Source organism: Crotalus tigris, unplaced genomic scaffold (assembly GCF_016545835.1).
Source record: "Crotalus tigris isolate CLP2741 ecotype Arizona unplaced genomic scaffold, ASM1654583v1 scf7180000017683.1919423, whole genome shotgun sequence".
Classification (NCBI taxonomy): domain Eukaryota; kingdom Metazoa; phylum Chordata; class Lepidosauria; order Squamata; family Viperidae; genus Crotalus; species Crotalus tigris.
Genome location: NW_024096563.1, coordinates 1,115,176 through 1,131,230, shown reverse-complemented (window position 1 = coordinate 1,131,230; position 16,055 = coordinate 1,115,176). Strand labels below are relative to the sequence as shown.

At 43.0% G+C, this 16,055-nt stretch overlaps 1 protein-coding gene across 12 annotated transcripts in view; it reads right to left on the bottom strand.

Moving 5' to 3' along the window:
* The window catches only part of TMEM266 (transmembrane protein 266), a 67,279-nt gene that overhangs the window by 28,765 nt on the left and 22,459 nt on the right, over positions 1-16,055 (bottom strand). For 3 of the 12 annotated variants that reach the window (XM_039337591.1, XM_039337594.1, XM_039337596.1), the window contains exon 2: positions 1,407-1,516. In XM_039337591.1, the coding sequence (XP_039193525.1) occupies positions 1,407-1,432 (26 nt within the window). In that variant the 5' untranslated portion in view covers positions 1,433-1,516. Of the gene's footprint in view, positions 1-1,406; positions 1,519-1,700; positions 2,388-15,795; positions 16,038-16,055 lie in introns of those variants that run through there. The other 9 variants (XM_039337600.1, XM_039337601.1, XM_039337604.1 and 6 more) reach the window with 8 other exon arrangements.

Here is a 16,055-nt window from a genome sequence, read left to right as displayed (position 1 = left end):
ATGGCAAGCTTTTAAGATTCTGTTACTATATCCTATAACAGGGATAGGCAACCTTGGCTCTTTTATGACTCGTGGACTTCAACTCCCAGAATTCCTGAGCCAGCTGTGCTGGCTGTGGAATTCTGGGAGTTGAAGTCCACATGCCTTAAAATTGTCAAGTTTGGGAAACACTGCTGTATGGTATAAGAGGACGCAACAGGAAACTCTGGCGGGCTTTCAGACTTCTATTAATTATTATACCCCGCAACAATAGTGACATTCATATGATCTGTGCTATTTCTTATTCTGGCTTCCTTTGAATGGCTGACAAATACACAGTGAAATCTTGGTGAAATGATGAAGGAAAACAGAATTAATTACCCCACTTCAATGGCTGCCTTTTAGAGTGTCAAAAGGTCTAAATTAGATCTCCCACACGACACCCTTTGCTCTCAGTAATACAGGATAATGGGCTAATAAACATCATGAGACTGGAACAAACAAGGTAAGGTAAGCAGGAAAAAAAAAAGCTTCATGTTCAACTTCTTTTTTAGGATGCACTGATTTCTCTCTGAAAAAAAAAAGTGTTTAAAATCCTCTAGTGAATTAAATGGCCTGGATAATCAGCCAGATAATTATAGAAGGCACTCTATTCCAGGGGGCAAATTATGCAAGAATATTTGCCCCAAACAAAACATCTGTTTTTCATACAAACATGAGGAATTGAAAAAGGGAACAGCAAACCATATTCTATCCTCTTGTTTCTAGATAACAAAAGGAAAAAAAAAGTAGCAGCAACCAGGTGTACTTGAGAAGAATACATTAGAATAGAGCTAGACAGTCAGACCATCAAACTATTTTTGATTACCATCAAACCTAGTTATCATGATCAACAGTTAGGGATTAAGATTCAAAGTTGACTCAGCCCTCCGACCTTCCAAGGTCGGTCAAATGAGGATCCAGATTGTTGAGGGGCAATATGCTAACTCTGTAAACTGCTTAGAGAGGGCTGTAAAGCACTGTGAAGCGGTATAGAAGTCTAAGTGCTATTGCTATAGGGATTGTAGTTCAAACATCTGAAGGGCATGGGGCTATTTAAATTACATGGGATGGATAAAGATGTCTGGATGTGTTGAAATGATGTATGTATAGAATGGAACCTAAAACTAAACAAAGCCCATTACACCAAGGAAGAAATGTTGATAGAAAGAGGTTTTTCTTTTTTTAAAAAAATGAAAGCTCCACATGAAATTAAAAGTTGGAAGGAAATGGGGAGATTTTACAGGTTATCCACACAACTGAAATTTTTCTACTACTGCAAATGTCCAACTTCCCTGGCCAAGAGAGACTTAATTCTCGCTGAGTGCCTTTTCGCATCAAACAGAACACCGCCTAGAAAAAGCAAATCAAGACATTCTTATTCAAACCTTTGTACCCACTGGGGATTGGTCATGTTGAACGATGAACCGAAGGCAGCACTTGTCTACCTGTTTCCAGCTCCTCAGTCATGAATAGGTTGCATCAGAAGGAGAAAATTCTTTAAAAAAAACAACAACAACACGAAATTAAAACGTGTGACTTAGTGGCAAAACCTCTTTATACACCTAAGGCATAAAAGCAAACACGAGCATTAAAGCTGCTAACCACCCTTAGGAAGTCTTTCAACACATAAGCAGGTTAGATAGATTTTAAAATAAGGTGAAACCAAGCCGTTGGCTTACCAAGTCCAGGCAAGACTCAATTTGTGTGCAGAATGAAATTTTAAGTCATTCTTTCTTTCCCTGTCTGGGTGCTGACATTTAGGATGAATAGGCTCATGTGTTGATAAGGAAGCTGCAGAGAAGCAGTGACCTGGCATTTACTTCTAATCTGCCTACATCAGCAAAGGCTGAATTAATCTTTCTTCCTGTGCAGAATACTGTGGGACGCTGAAGGTCCTCTGTAAGCTCATAATTTATCCGTTTTCTCCCGAAGGATCGTTCCAGGCAAAAGAAAGTCTTCCTTTGCTAGACAAGAGCTTCAGAAGCCTCGCCAAAAATCACTGCTTATTAAGTTTCTCAAGTTGCTTTCCAAATGCAAGGATCTATTTTGTTGCGCATCAAGCAGAATATTGGAATAATTCAAGCAGAACATGTACTTCAATACATCGAACAACCATCTGTCGAGAAGTGAGGCTCAAGTACATGACACCGATGTGTGAAGACTCTTATGCAGAGAGTGCTCGACTTACAACATTTCGTTTAGTGACCGTTCAAAGCTACAATGCAGCGGACAAAGTGACTTTCGATTATTTCTCACACTGTTGCAGCCTCCCCACGGTCATATGACTTCAACTTGGATGCTTGACAACTGGCTCACCTTTATGACGGCTGCAGTGTCCTGGGGTGGTGGGATCCCCTTTGGCGGCCTTCTGACAAGGGACGCCAATGGGGGAACCAGATTCACTTAACAACCGTGTCATGAACTTAACTGCAGTGACTCCCTTAACAAAGGTGGCAAGAAAAGTCGTAAAACGGGGCCAAACCCACTTCACAAATTTCTCAATTTTGGGCTCCGCTCTGATCGTTCAGTTCAGCAGCACCTGTGCTAATGCCCAAAATTAGTCCCATAAATCAATATCCAGACAAACCCCAAAAGTTCTTTACTTGGCAAATAGGTTGAGATGAAGACAAGAGGTTGGGTTGTAGAGCTCAAACCAAACAAAGGACTACTGCCAAATCTATTCTTATGCCCTGCAGCTGCTCTGACATGTAAATGTCCTGCCCTGTCATTTTAAAGAGACCCATCGCCTGCCAGACAGAAGGAGTGTGGATCAATATTAAAGGTTCCTTGAACAAATCACACACACTCAGCGATAGAAAGAACAGCCCTTAGACGAAAGGGCACAGATTCGTTGCAAATGAAAAAAAAAAAAAACAAACCAGAAAATTAGGGGATGGGGGAGAGAGAGAACAGGAAGGAATGACAAGGGAGTAAAGATTCACTGTATTATTATTTTTTTTTAAAAAAGAGCGTTTCTGAGGTATGCTATTGATCCAGGGGTTTTAAGGTTTCTAAGGTTTTAAGATGCAGGCAGTTCATTTAGTGACTGTTTTAAAGTTACAACTTAGGACCATTTCGGCCTTCGCAGCCTCCCCTGTCCCTGTGATCAAAATTCAGACACTCGGCAACTGCTTCATCCTTATGACCATGGCTGTGTCCCAGGGGGGTCACATGACCCCCCCCCTTTGCAACCTTCTGCTCAGCAATTAGGAAAGCCACGGTTAACTTAACAACCGGGTTAGCAACTTATCTGCTGCAGCGATTCCTATTAACAACTGTGGCAAGAGAAGGTCGTAAAACGGGGCCAAGCTCACTTAACAAAGGTCTCGCTTGACGACAGAAATCCTGGGCTCAATTTGCGGCCATAGGTCGGGGACCATCTGTATGGGGAGAAGGGAAGGACCTTCAGGATGGAAGCAGATGGGAGATCGGACTATCTGATCGAAGCCGGTGGGTTTGAGTCTGCTCTCCCAATCTTTTGTTTGTGCTCCAAAAGAGGATTGCACAGGCAATGCTGGGAAACACCCCTCCCTCCCTCCCTGCTTGCCAGGGGGAAGGGGAGGGCCCTAAAAGAGAAGCCACCACGAGAGACGGCCTAAAAAGAGAAGCCGTAAGATTTTGAAATGGCTAAGATTCTACCCCGTGAAATCTTTTGACCAGCAACTGCCCCGGTCAGAACTTCAGACCGACAAGAATTTCTGACTTCGTCCTCTCAGCTTTGGAAAGGACCCAAGAAGCAGCTTGACAAACTTCTTAAGGGCGAGTACAAGCAACTTTATTAAAGTTATTACAAACTTTATTGCGGTGGATAATTCCGTGCAGATTTCAGTGGAGTGAGGTCATGCGCTTGGTGTGATACTTTATTCTTCCTTGGGAAAAAAGGTGGAGAGTTACAACAGGAGGAAAGAGGCCTTTTAGAAGCTTTTTCTTTGTCTGTCTTGTAAATGTTGTGGCCAAACTTTGCCCAGGGAATATCCTGGGAAATCCTGTGGTTTTGATTTGCACTGAACGCGAGGCTTTCTCTGCAGACGTACCTGGGGTGGGCAGTTGTAATCATCCAGGGGAGTTTTATTTGTTCGGTGATGCAATCCTGGTGGTAAATTGTGCATAGTCCAGCCAAAATGTAAACATTATCAAGTTGGGGGTTTTTTTGTAAAGAACTTTGGAACATTATAATAGCCCATATGCGATTGCCCAGTTTATAAGTGCAATTTCAAAATACACCTGGGTCACCTGCCAGTAACCAAATGCAAGAGGAATGTGGATGGTAGAGTTTTCTGTTGCTAAGCAAAGTTCTCTGTATGTTAGGAGCAGACAGTCGATTTGTTATTCTGGATGTTTGCTAACATCCACAAAATAATGTTTTGGAATTGTTTGTGGTGTGTCCAAAAGCTCCTGTTTTAATTTAATCAGCGGAGGAAAAAAACTGATTCAGTTCATAGAGCCTAGCCATACTTCAAAGAGGGCAGAAAAAAACTTAGGAGAAACTTTCTTAAGACAAAATGTCACCTTATTCAAAAAGTTCCCTATCACCTCCTCCTTCGCCACAAGGAAGAAATAGAATAATTGCAAGAGAAATAAAAAGTCTACTTTGCGTTCCACTAATCTCAGCTGGAAAACTGTAATTTTTAGACAGGAATGTTGTTTTATTTGTTAAACGGTGTTGTAATGTACTTTTAAGTGGGAGGGAATAGGATTTGCAAATTTAATGGGGGGAAAACTTGACTTTCCAAAATGTCACTGAGCGATGATTACCAATATTATTTGGCACTGAGCATATCCCTTAGAGTAGTAGAAATTGCAAACCATCAACATGTATAGGAAGGCAATTTCCTTCTCCTCCTTGTTCTTTGTGATCACCTGTTGTTTGTGTGTATGCCATATGTTCAGTTGCCAACTGAGAGCAATAGGAGAAGAGCTTATACTCTTGCTTGCTTCAACAGGATTTCTTTGTCCCCTTCCTACTGAGTTTTTGTTTTTTACACTCATGTAGTTTTCCTTTGATCGGATTTGATGTGTTTAGCCTTCTATTTTCTTTGGTTTTAGGTTATGATTGCATTTATTACACACTCAAGTTAGCATGCTTTCTTTTGTTATTTTTTTAATATATTATATGCAAACGTGAGCATCCTGCCAAAGTTGGGGGGGGGGAGAGAAATCCTATAAATAATGAACTTCACTACAACTGGCTTTTGACCCAGAATCCTTTTGAATGCGACTTTTGTTATGTGAAATACTCCTGTATCATCAGGGGCTGTTTGTGAGATGCTTCTGTTATATTCAATGCATCCCAACACAATAGGATTTCTGGCTAATGTGATTGTGTAACTCGGGGATATTTGAAACCTTAATATAAACACATGGTCCGGCATTTCTGCCAGGGGGTTATTGAAAAAAGGCATTGCATTTTGGGGGCACGAAAAACAATATGACAAGTACTCTCCCTTGAGCTGCAATTATCTCTAGGAAATGTATAAGCTCTATTACCTCTGCTTTGGGCATCTGATCTCATGCCACAGAACTTTCCATTAATCATAGGACAATGTCTACGGAGGTTCTCAGTCATCCAGGTCACGGTTGTCCCAAAGGTGTTTTTTTCAAGAGGCAACTGGACCTTCTTGTTTTTCTCTGAAGACGTTTTGCTTCTCATCCCAGAAGCTTCTTCAGCTCTGGAGAATAAGGAAGTCCAGCTGCCTCTTGAAAAGCACCTTTGGGATAGTCATCGGATACCTCTACTACAGTGGTTCTCAACCTGTGGGTCGGGACCCCATTTGGGGTCGAACGACCATTTCACGAGGGTCGCCAAACAACGCAGTCCGCCATTTTTTCCCCCCTTTTCCTTAGCTGTGCTACTCCCTTTTATTCTATTGGCTTTTGAAAGCCAATAGAATAGACTCTCTTGAATAGAGTCTAATTCTATTGGCTTTCAAAAGCCAATAGGAATTGTCCAGGCTGTCTCTGCCCTGCTGAGCCCGCCAAAAGTCCCATTCTGCAAACGGTGCTGCACCAGTTGAGTAGTCCTCGACTTACGACCGGTTGAGTAGTCCTCGATTTATGACCGGTTGGGGGTCGCGGCATTAAAAAGGATGAGAACCACTGCTCTACTATCTATGACACAGGTGGGCAACTAGTATGGCAACTTTATGACCTGTGGACTTCAACTCCCAGAATTCCTGAGCCAGCCATGCCAGGAATTCTGGGAGTTGAAGTCCACAGGTCATAAAGTTGCCATAACTGCCCCCTCCTGATCTGTGAATTACAGGGGAATATTTTTAAGGTGCATTTTGCTTGGGTAAAGTACTAAGCTGCTCTTAATTTACTAGGTGACTAGCTTTCCAATATTACACAATGTTTGGCTTATATCTAGAAACAGAATGGGAAATGCTATTAGAATAGAAAATATCATACGTGTTTTGAAAAAAAAACTTTCGTAGAAATTATGGTATAAATTTTAACCGCTTCCCCGTAATGAAACATTCTCTGGCTAAGAAAAATACATGCTTTGGGTTAAAAACTGACATAGAAACTTAATTTCATTTGTCTTTTTTTTTTTTTATGCTCTGGAGCAATGTTTCTCAACCTTGGTAACTTGAAGACTTCCAACTCTCAGAATCCCCCCCTCAGCCAAATAGTTTTGGGTTTGGCTAATCTAGGGAAAAGGAGGATCAGGGGGGACATGATAGCAGTTTTCCAGTATTTGAGGGGCTGCCACAAAGAAGAAGAGGGGGTCAACTTATGTTCCAAAGCACCAGAGGGCAGGATAAGAACACCCATCGAAGTAAACAGGTTCACTCAACAATCACTGCAAAAAAGATCATAACATCAGAACGGTTACATGGTGGCATGCTTAATGACCACGACTTTACAACTGCTCAGTCAAGGACTACCTCTATAAGCAAGTTTATAACTAATCAAACTTTATAATAGCCAACCAAACCAAGCTATTCCTTCCTTCCTACCCAAAACAATCACACTAGGGAAGTCAAATCAAATCATAGGAAGCAAAGAGCTTGCCCAAACAGCCACCCTGCTGAAAAGGAAATAAGCTGGCATGGAGAATTACTTGGCTTCTATCATTTGTCATTAACACTACGGGCACCCTTCCAGAAAGGAAGCGTTTAATTTGTATGAAATTGGAGCCTAAGTGCGGGTCTTAGAAATAAATCAACTGCATCTAACAGAAAACTGTACTATATGGTCATCCTATTGATATCTTAAACAGGGTAAATCAAGGCAACTGGACCAACCTTTAAAACTGAGACGTTTCGTTGCTCATCCAAGTAACTTCTTCAGTCAAAATGAAAATTGGGATAGACAAAACGGGCCAGTCTATACGGCAGGAGTTGGCTCTCTGCCTCTGTGCCTACCCAAATATTCATTTTGACTGAAGAAGTTGCTTGGATGAGTAGCGAAACGTCTCAGTTTTAATAAAGGTTGTTCCAGTTGCCAGGATTTAACCTTTTAAGATTCTTTTGGCATGGAACGATTGAACCTTCCATTACGTTGTCCTATTAATGTGACACCCAACCAACCATCTTCTCTCCAGTTGCAGTTTCAATCTTGATGACAAATATGCTTGGTGTTTAAAGCTGAGGGTTTGCAAACAGCTACGGTTGCTTCTCCTGGTATCACATATGGCAGAGCATTTGCCAGGCTAGACTGGATGTTGAATCAAAATGTGACGACTCTTTGCGTGCCTTGTGCTTTGCAAGGTCTTGGTGCCCCACTGCACAAAAATAGAACCGCAGGTCTACTACTCTGGCTCCAGTTAACGCGATTCTCAAAATGCCGGGTGGGCCTTTGTTAGACGGGGCACCGCGGATGAACGGAACGCTGCATACCTCCTCCAACACCGTTGATATTCGGTTAAAAGAAAATTCGAAATAAGAGCCATTGGGATTTCAGGATGCCAGCTAACACAGAAACACAGATATACGGGTATCGCAAGTCCCCAATCTGAATCACAATAATTACCAGTGCTCCTCGATTTATGACAGCCGCTTAGCGACTGTTTGAAGTTACAAGGGACATCCCTTGGGGCAGAGGTCCCCAACCTTTTGGGCACCAGGGACCAGTTCCATGGAGAAAGGTTTTTCCACGGACAGGAGGTGCGTGGTTTTGTGTGCTGCTTGCATCCCATGGATGGGGCTTTGCTTGTTTGTGTGGACCGGCTGCTGGCATGCCACGGCCCGGTACTGGTCCATGGACCGGGGGTTGTAGACTCCTGCCTTGGGGTACTTAATAACCCGAAATTCTGCCGACTGCCCCCCCATGGCTTTGTGACCACATATCAGGTGCTCAGCAACCAGCCCATGATTTATGACAATTTATCACAGTTTTACCAAAAAATAGCATTTATTTCTCAAGTGCCCCAAAAGAGGTTTTCTCGGAGATTCACTGTAACACAGAACAGTCTCTAAGTGACCAGTTGTAAGTCAAGGACTAGCTATATTACTGGACTATAATTAAAGGCTGAGGGTTGTTTTGCGATTCTCTGCCCTTAATTTGTTCCGTTTGTTTTCTGTGGATTTGCGGTTGCTAATCTTGGCACTCCACAAATCGTCAGAAAACCCTCTTCTTCTTGGCAGACGATGGCATTTAGCTGCCTTAACTTCTCTTCTGGTGAACAGCAGAAAGAGGAATGAACAAAGCCAAACGTAGCAAATCGCTTCCCTTGGTAAGGCTGGTATAAATTACTTTTTTGGGGGAAAAATATTGCTTTTCTTTTTCTCCAAGCAAAACTAGAATATTGAAATTAAGCTATTGATTTCCAGCCTAGCTTGGGCACATGGAAGAGGTGTTGCTAATTGGGGCATGATGAAGTTTTCACAACTTCAGCTGTGAAAACCTGATCATGACCCAATTAGCAAAGCCTAACTGGAGTTAATTGAATCATTAGTTATTTGGGCAATGTATAATGAATGGCAACAAAAGGGGCCAGAATAGGTTTTTGGACACACAGAAACAATCAATAAACACACGAACATGCACTCCGGAGTTGTTATTTTTAACCCCAAAGATAAAGAAAATTTGAAAGGAATATTTAAAATGCACGACTGCTTATTGTTTTAGCCCAGGCCCAGCCATGGTGGGAGGTAACAGGAGGCTGATATCCAGGAGGAATAAAAAGCTGGCAGTTAAAAACCTCTGAAAAACATCTTAAACAAAACCTTATACAGGTAGTCCTCGACTTACGACAATTCAGCCCAAGATTTCTGTTGTTAAGTGAGACATGTGTTGAGTTTTGCCCCATTTTATGACTTTCCTTGCCTCAGTTGTTAAGGGAGTCACCGCAGTTGATAAGTCAGTAACTCGGTTGTTAAGTGAATCTCCCTTCTCCATGCTTGTCAAAAAAAGGGAACCAGGTGACCCATGGGACACAGCAACGGTCGTAAGTATGAGCCAGTCGCCAAGCGTCTGAATTTGTATCATGTGAACAGGGGCATGCCGGAAAAGTCGTAACTGAAAAATGGTCATTAAGTCATTTTTCTCACTGCCGTTGTAACTTTGAATGGTTACTAAACAAACTGTTGTAAGTCAAGGGCTACCTGTAAATCAGTGGTTCTCAACCTGTGGGTCAGGACCCCATTTGGGGTCGAACGACCATTTCACGGGGGTCGCCAAACAACGCAGTGTGCCATTTTTTTCCCCTTTTCCTTAGCTGTGCTACTCCCTTTTATTCTATTGGCTTTGGAAAGCCAATAGAATAGACTCTCTTGAATAAATTCTAATTATATTGGCTTTCAAAAGCCAATAGGAATTGTCCAGGCTGTCTCTGCCCTGCTGAGCCCGCCAAAAGTTCCACTCTGCAAACAGTGCTGCACCAGTTGAGTAGTCCTCGACTTACGACCGGTTGAGTGGTCCTCGACTTACGACCAGTTGGGGGGGGTCACGGCATTAAAAAGGTTGAGAACCACTGCTGTAAATGAATCCAAAGTTGGTCCCAAAGTTGATAATTCTAGAACTTCTAGAATGGAAGAAAAGTCCTTCCAATTTTGCACCCTCATTGGTAGACTGACGCACAAAACGTTATTTGCAGTTCTTTGCTCAGGGGAAAAAAAACTCTCTCTGGGTGGTGTGTGGGTGCGTGGGGGCTCTATTTCTTTATCATCCTTTCCTTAATACCTCTAGGGTCACCACCGACAGGAGAGAGCCACACAAACTGTCCCACGTGCGATGGGGACACAGGATATAATAAATTTCAGTAGGAGTCGGCAGAGTTTATTTTTTGGGTTGTCAGTAGCAACCAATATTTGTAGATATAAGTGAAAGGCATTTTTCTTCCGGGGATTTTAAGAGAAAGAAAGGAGATTGAAAAATAATGGAAGAAAATAAAGCTTCTTCTTTTTCTTTTTTCTTTTTTTAAATTTACGCAACCCCAAAAGCATTTTCTGGAAATAGAATTCAATTGGCATTTCTGCTAACGCATTGAGAAAAGGAAGCTTCACATTCACACAGCTACATTAGCTTTGCACTATTAACAAAGATAGATAGATAGATAGATAGATAGATAGATAGATAGATAGATAGATAGATAGATAGACGGACAGTCAGACAGACGACTGATATTCCAAAGCATCATCTGTAGAACTAAAAGGAAGATATCATTTCTGGCAATCCAGGGTATCTTCAGTATCATAATGGGGGGGAAAAAAAAATCACTGGCAGTGTCTCCAGATGGTACATTCCAGAGGCATGGGAATTGATTTTCAAGATTCCCATCCTGCATCTGAATTTGGGCAATTGCAGTCCTAACATCCCTTAGAGCAGTGGTTCTCAACCTATTTAATGCCGCGACCCCCAACCGGTCGTAAGTCGAGGACTACTCAACCAGTCGTAAGTCGAGGACTACTCAACTGGTGCAGCACCATTTGCAGAATGGGACTTTTGGCGGGCTCAGCAGGGCAGAGACAGCCTGGACAATTCCTATTGGCTTTTGAAAGCCAATAGAATTAGACTCTATTCAAGAGAGTCTATTCTATTGGCTTTCAAAAGCCAATAGAATAAAAGGGAGTAGCACAGCTAAGGAAAAGGGGGAAAAAATGGTGGACTGCGTTGTTTGGCGACGCCCGTGAAATGGTCGTTCGACCCCAAATGGGGTCCCGACCCACAGGTTGAGAACCACTGCCTTAGAGTGTAAAAACTGCATTTCTTCATCCGTCACTTTAGTATTTCAACAGAACTACCACCAATTTGTATGGATCAGTTTCTTAACTTCAGCAACTTTTAAGGTGCACAGACTTCAACTGACAGCATGGCCACCTGCAGAATTCTGGTAGTTGAAGTCCAGAAGTCTTAAAGTTGCCAAGGTTGGACATCCCTGCAACAGATATTTTCTTGGCTGGTTATAGTATCACTTAACGAACTTCAAACTTGTTATTATCCTGCTGTTATTATTTATTCACCATCGCCCCAGGCAATGTAGAAGGCTTGACAGCGAGAGGGTGACTGCAGTAACAGCCCTCCCCACTTTGTGCAGAAATGTTGTGCCAGACAAGACAGCCTCAACCGTTTCCATGTTGCAACCGTAACTACGGGACGTAGTCTCTTCCCAAGATGTCTTTGCATGTACAGAAATAATCTTCACAACCTTCCAAAAGCATCATAGCCTGAGTGGGAAGGTGTTCCCACATCTGTCTGAAATTATCTTGACATTTTTTTCCTATTTTTGGTCTTGAGATTCCATTCATTTGGAAATGGAAAGTGCCAATCAACATTTTCAAATTAGTTTTTTTTAAAAAGTAATATTGCATGTTTTGAAACAGTTCCCTCATCCAACTGGCATGTGCCTAGAGAGTTCAACTTCAAAAGTGTAAAGGAGGAATTCTGGGAGCTGAAATTTATAAGTCATAAAAGTTTGAAGACCCCTAACTTAAATAGATCATATGTGGTTAGGCTGGAGAACTACCTCCTTTGTCAGGATATTTTTTTTAACATCACAACATCAAAACGCAGAGTGCCAAAAATAATTACACACACTTGCAAAGACTGCTTCCAGGGAACTTACCCATCTCCTGAGTGGAAGGAGACTAAGACAGAAAAAAGATTATCATGAATGAAGAATAAGAAGATACACCAAGGTCAAAGGGTGGTTTTAAAAAATAGATGAGTACTAGGCTAAATGGATCCATCCATACTCAAGCATTTCCACATCTCCGTGCATTCCACACCTATAAAAAATGACCTCAGATGAGGTTGCTGATCCATGATGATCGTCCAGAATGGACAAATTCAGAAGCAACATTGATGTCTATAACTATGCTATCAGCAAAAGAAATTCCTTTAAAGCACTTTAAGTTATATAATATTGTAGCATGGCAGGGAGTTGCGGAAACTCAATGATCATGCCAGGAAATTTCAGAATGAAACAGATACAGACTTGGAAGGGACCTTGGAGGTCTTCTAGTCCAACCCCCTGCACAGGCAGGAAACCCTATACCAGGGGTTCTCAACCTTGGCAACAAGTCTTAAAGTTGCCAAGGTTGAGAACCCCTGCCTTATACCATTCCAGGCTAGTGGCTGTCCAGTCTCTTCTTAAAAGCCTCCAGTGATGGAGCACCCACAACTTCTGGTGGCAAGCTGTTCCACTGGTTAATCGTTCTCACTGTTAGGAAATTCCTCCTTACTTCAGATTGCATCTCCCCTTGGTTAGTTTCCATCTGTTCCTTCTCATCCTGCCTTCAGGTGCTGTGGAGAATAGGTTGACCCCCTCCTTTTTGTGGCAGCCCCTCAAATATTGGAAGATTGCTATCATACCCCCCTAGTCCTTCTTTTTATTAGAACACACATACCCAATTCCTGCAACCACCTAATCACTTTGGGTGCTCTTTTCTGCACTCTTTCCAGAGTCTCTACATCTTTTTTATGATATGGCGACCAAAATTGGACACAGTATTCTAAGTGTGCTCTCACTAAGGCTTTATAAAGCGGTAGTAATACTACGAATGAAGGCAAATATAGGTGCCCCAGGATAACGTTGCAGGATCCAGTCAGGGTTGGTCACTGGCGCCAGATGTTTAGTCTTCCAAGCTTTCGGACTTGTGATGGAGCCCATCCTCAGGGTGTGTGCTTTGGGCTATTCTGTGTGTGGTATTTAAATGGCGCCTGTTGTGTGTGAAGTACTAATACTTCACATGATCTTGAAGGCTCCTTCTCCCTCCCAACAACGCCAAGGTTTTTACTAGGTGAGGCCATTCTGGAGGTGATACAGTAGAGGTTTGGAATTGTGTGCATGGAAAGCAGAAGATCCCCAAATCAGATCTCTATAATCCAGTGTTTGTCAACTTCAGGAACTTTTATGTGGGGACATGCTGACTGGAGAATTCTGGGAGTTGAAGTCCACATATCATAAAGTTGCTGAGGTTGAGGAACACTTCTGTAGGCCACAGCTGTCTATTTGACTGGCTCTTCCGAATCCTGGATAGAGATTTGTCCTAAATAACCAAAGAAATCTTTTTTTTTACTTTTAGTAATGAGAATCGAAGTGGAACCTTCTAGATGCAAGAAATGGACCCTATGAATTGTTCTTCTGTATATAAACAAAATGGCTCATATATTAGGAATGGTTGATCACACCAACTCTCAGGGCAGCTGGATGTAATCAACATATATATAGTTCAACTTCTGCCATTTGTTAAAATATTATATGTATACTGGTTTTATCTGCATGGAGACAGAGCTTTTTGCCCACAATTATTTTTAAAAAATTTGAACAGCTTTATTAAAGAATGGTCCATGATTTCTTTAATAGGAGTAAAGCTCTCAAATTCAACAGATGCTTGAGATTCATATAAGCATAGTTACTATGAAGTAACCTCATTCGATCTGGTGGATATTCAGCTTCATCCTTAATCAATTTAATTTTATTGTTTTGAAAGATGCTTTGTACTATATCACCCAGGTAGAACACGTAGCTGAACTGTTTTCTTATAACTCATTCTAGCCTTACTATAGTAGATTGTAAGGGTTGACAAAAAAACCTTTTAAAATATTTATTACATATAATGCACAAAATTTGAATGCTATCACAAAAGGGAAAGCTAGAGATCTGCAACTGATACCTACATGCAACAGGTGAATACACCGATTTTATAGCTACCTGTGTCAAAATAACTGCAAATTATGCACCTTTTAAAGACGACCAGCTGATTCATCATAAAATAACTCCCAAACATTTTTTGTTAATTTCTTGGACCCTGACAAGTTTGGGAAATCAGAAATATATAATTTGCTATTGCAATCTGACAGGACATCTCTCTGAACAACCTCTACCCTCATATGTAACTGAAGATTCAAGACAGGCCAAAAGTATCTTAAAAAGGTTAAATCATGGCAACTCATACACTTTGATGCAGTTGCCATGATTTAACCTTTTTAAACCTCTATCCTCCTTTCCTTTGCCTTCCCCTTTCCTCCACTAACGGATGGAAAAGGCTCGTAATGTATAACATGGCAAATTTTCCAGCCTCAAGGACCAAGTATCTTGCTTAATTAGAAAAGTTCTCATCCTCCCCAAAAGTCACCCAAGCTTTAGCCTCAAAAACCGCAATTAAAATAATTTCTCCGAGGTTAAATCTTTTCCATACACCTTTTAGAAAAAAAAAATATCAACACAAATACCTTAAGGTCTCAACAGACAAACCCCCACCAATCATTTGATAGGCAGCATAGCTCAATTTCTAATTCAGAGTGTAAGGAATGCAAAGAAAAGAACTGTAACGTTTCAACATGCAGAAGGCAGTTTCTACTCCTCCTTTTGGTCAAGGGTACCTCATCTTCTCTTTGAGATGTACGATCTATACAACCGGAAGATTTGGTAAGGAAAACAAACTGAGGACAGCCAGTCCACTCTTGAGAAAATGCTCTTGTTCTTTTGCAAAAAAAAAAAAAAAAGCACGTTTATAGATATCTTGGAGCTCAGAAGCAATACCAGTGCAAAGGAGAATAATAATAATAAAATAAAATTCAGAGATTTGGTGCCCTCATCTTCCCCTCTGCACCGGATTGCATGAGCTGGATGGGAGAAGAGGGATGTTTACCTATTCACCTGCACATGGGAAGAGCATGGATGAGAAGGGAGGAAAAAAAAACCTGGCTGCAGGGGAGATCTTCCTATCGGAGGAAAGCCTGGTTGGAGGAAAAGTAGGGAGCCCCAGTGACTTTATCCGGGGAGAAGCTGCTGGAAGACGCCACTGCTCTTAGTCAGCTTTTTACAGGAGGGATGCCCTGCTCTTCAGCACCAGGAGATCCCCTGCTTCCCCTTCCTGAGCTCCCCCCCTTGCATTAGGAAATGCCTGGCCTCCCCCCCCCCATGGCCCAGCCTTGAGACAGGTGGGACCCCCCTCGCCCAAGCCCACGGGCACTCATGCCCAGCAGGGGTGGGCGACAGGGAGGGGAGGAGGGTGGGTGGGATGCTCTGCTGGGGCTGAGAGGATGCTTTGCTTTCTATCCCTTCCTTCCTTCCTCCACCTTCCTTTTTCCCCCTTTCCTCCCTCCCTCCCTCCCTGCTTCCCGTTCCCATACCCATCCTTCCTTCCTTCCCCTCTTTTTCCTTCCTCCCTCCCTCCCTTCTCCCTCCCCCTTTTCCTTGCAGGGCTCCCGGGTGCCATCGGGATCGGGGACCCCAGCGCCTCCCATTGCAGCAGGTGAGCACGTGCCCCTTTGCGGAGGCCGGGCTGGGGGAGAAGGGGCAAGGCGGGAGGACCAAACGCGAGCCAGGGACCCCCCCCTCCACCACCCCCGGCCCGGGGACTCGGAGGCCGATGGGAGAGGTACCTGCTGCTGCTGCTGCTGCTGCAACCGAGGACCCTCCTCCTCCTCGCTGGGCTCCGCCGCTCCGCTCTGCTGCAAGAGGCAAGCGGGCAGGCGAGGGAAGCGGGCGCGCGCATGCGCGTTCTCTCTCTCTCTCTCTCTCTCTCTCTCTTGCCAGCTCGGCGCGTCCCCCGCGCGCCGACTGAGCGTTCTCCGAGGGAGCGCGCTCGGCCCCCCTCCCCTCCGGAGGTGGGCCCGCTCCCACCCTTCCTCCCTCCGTCCAC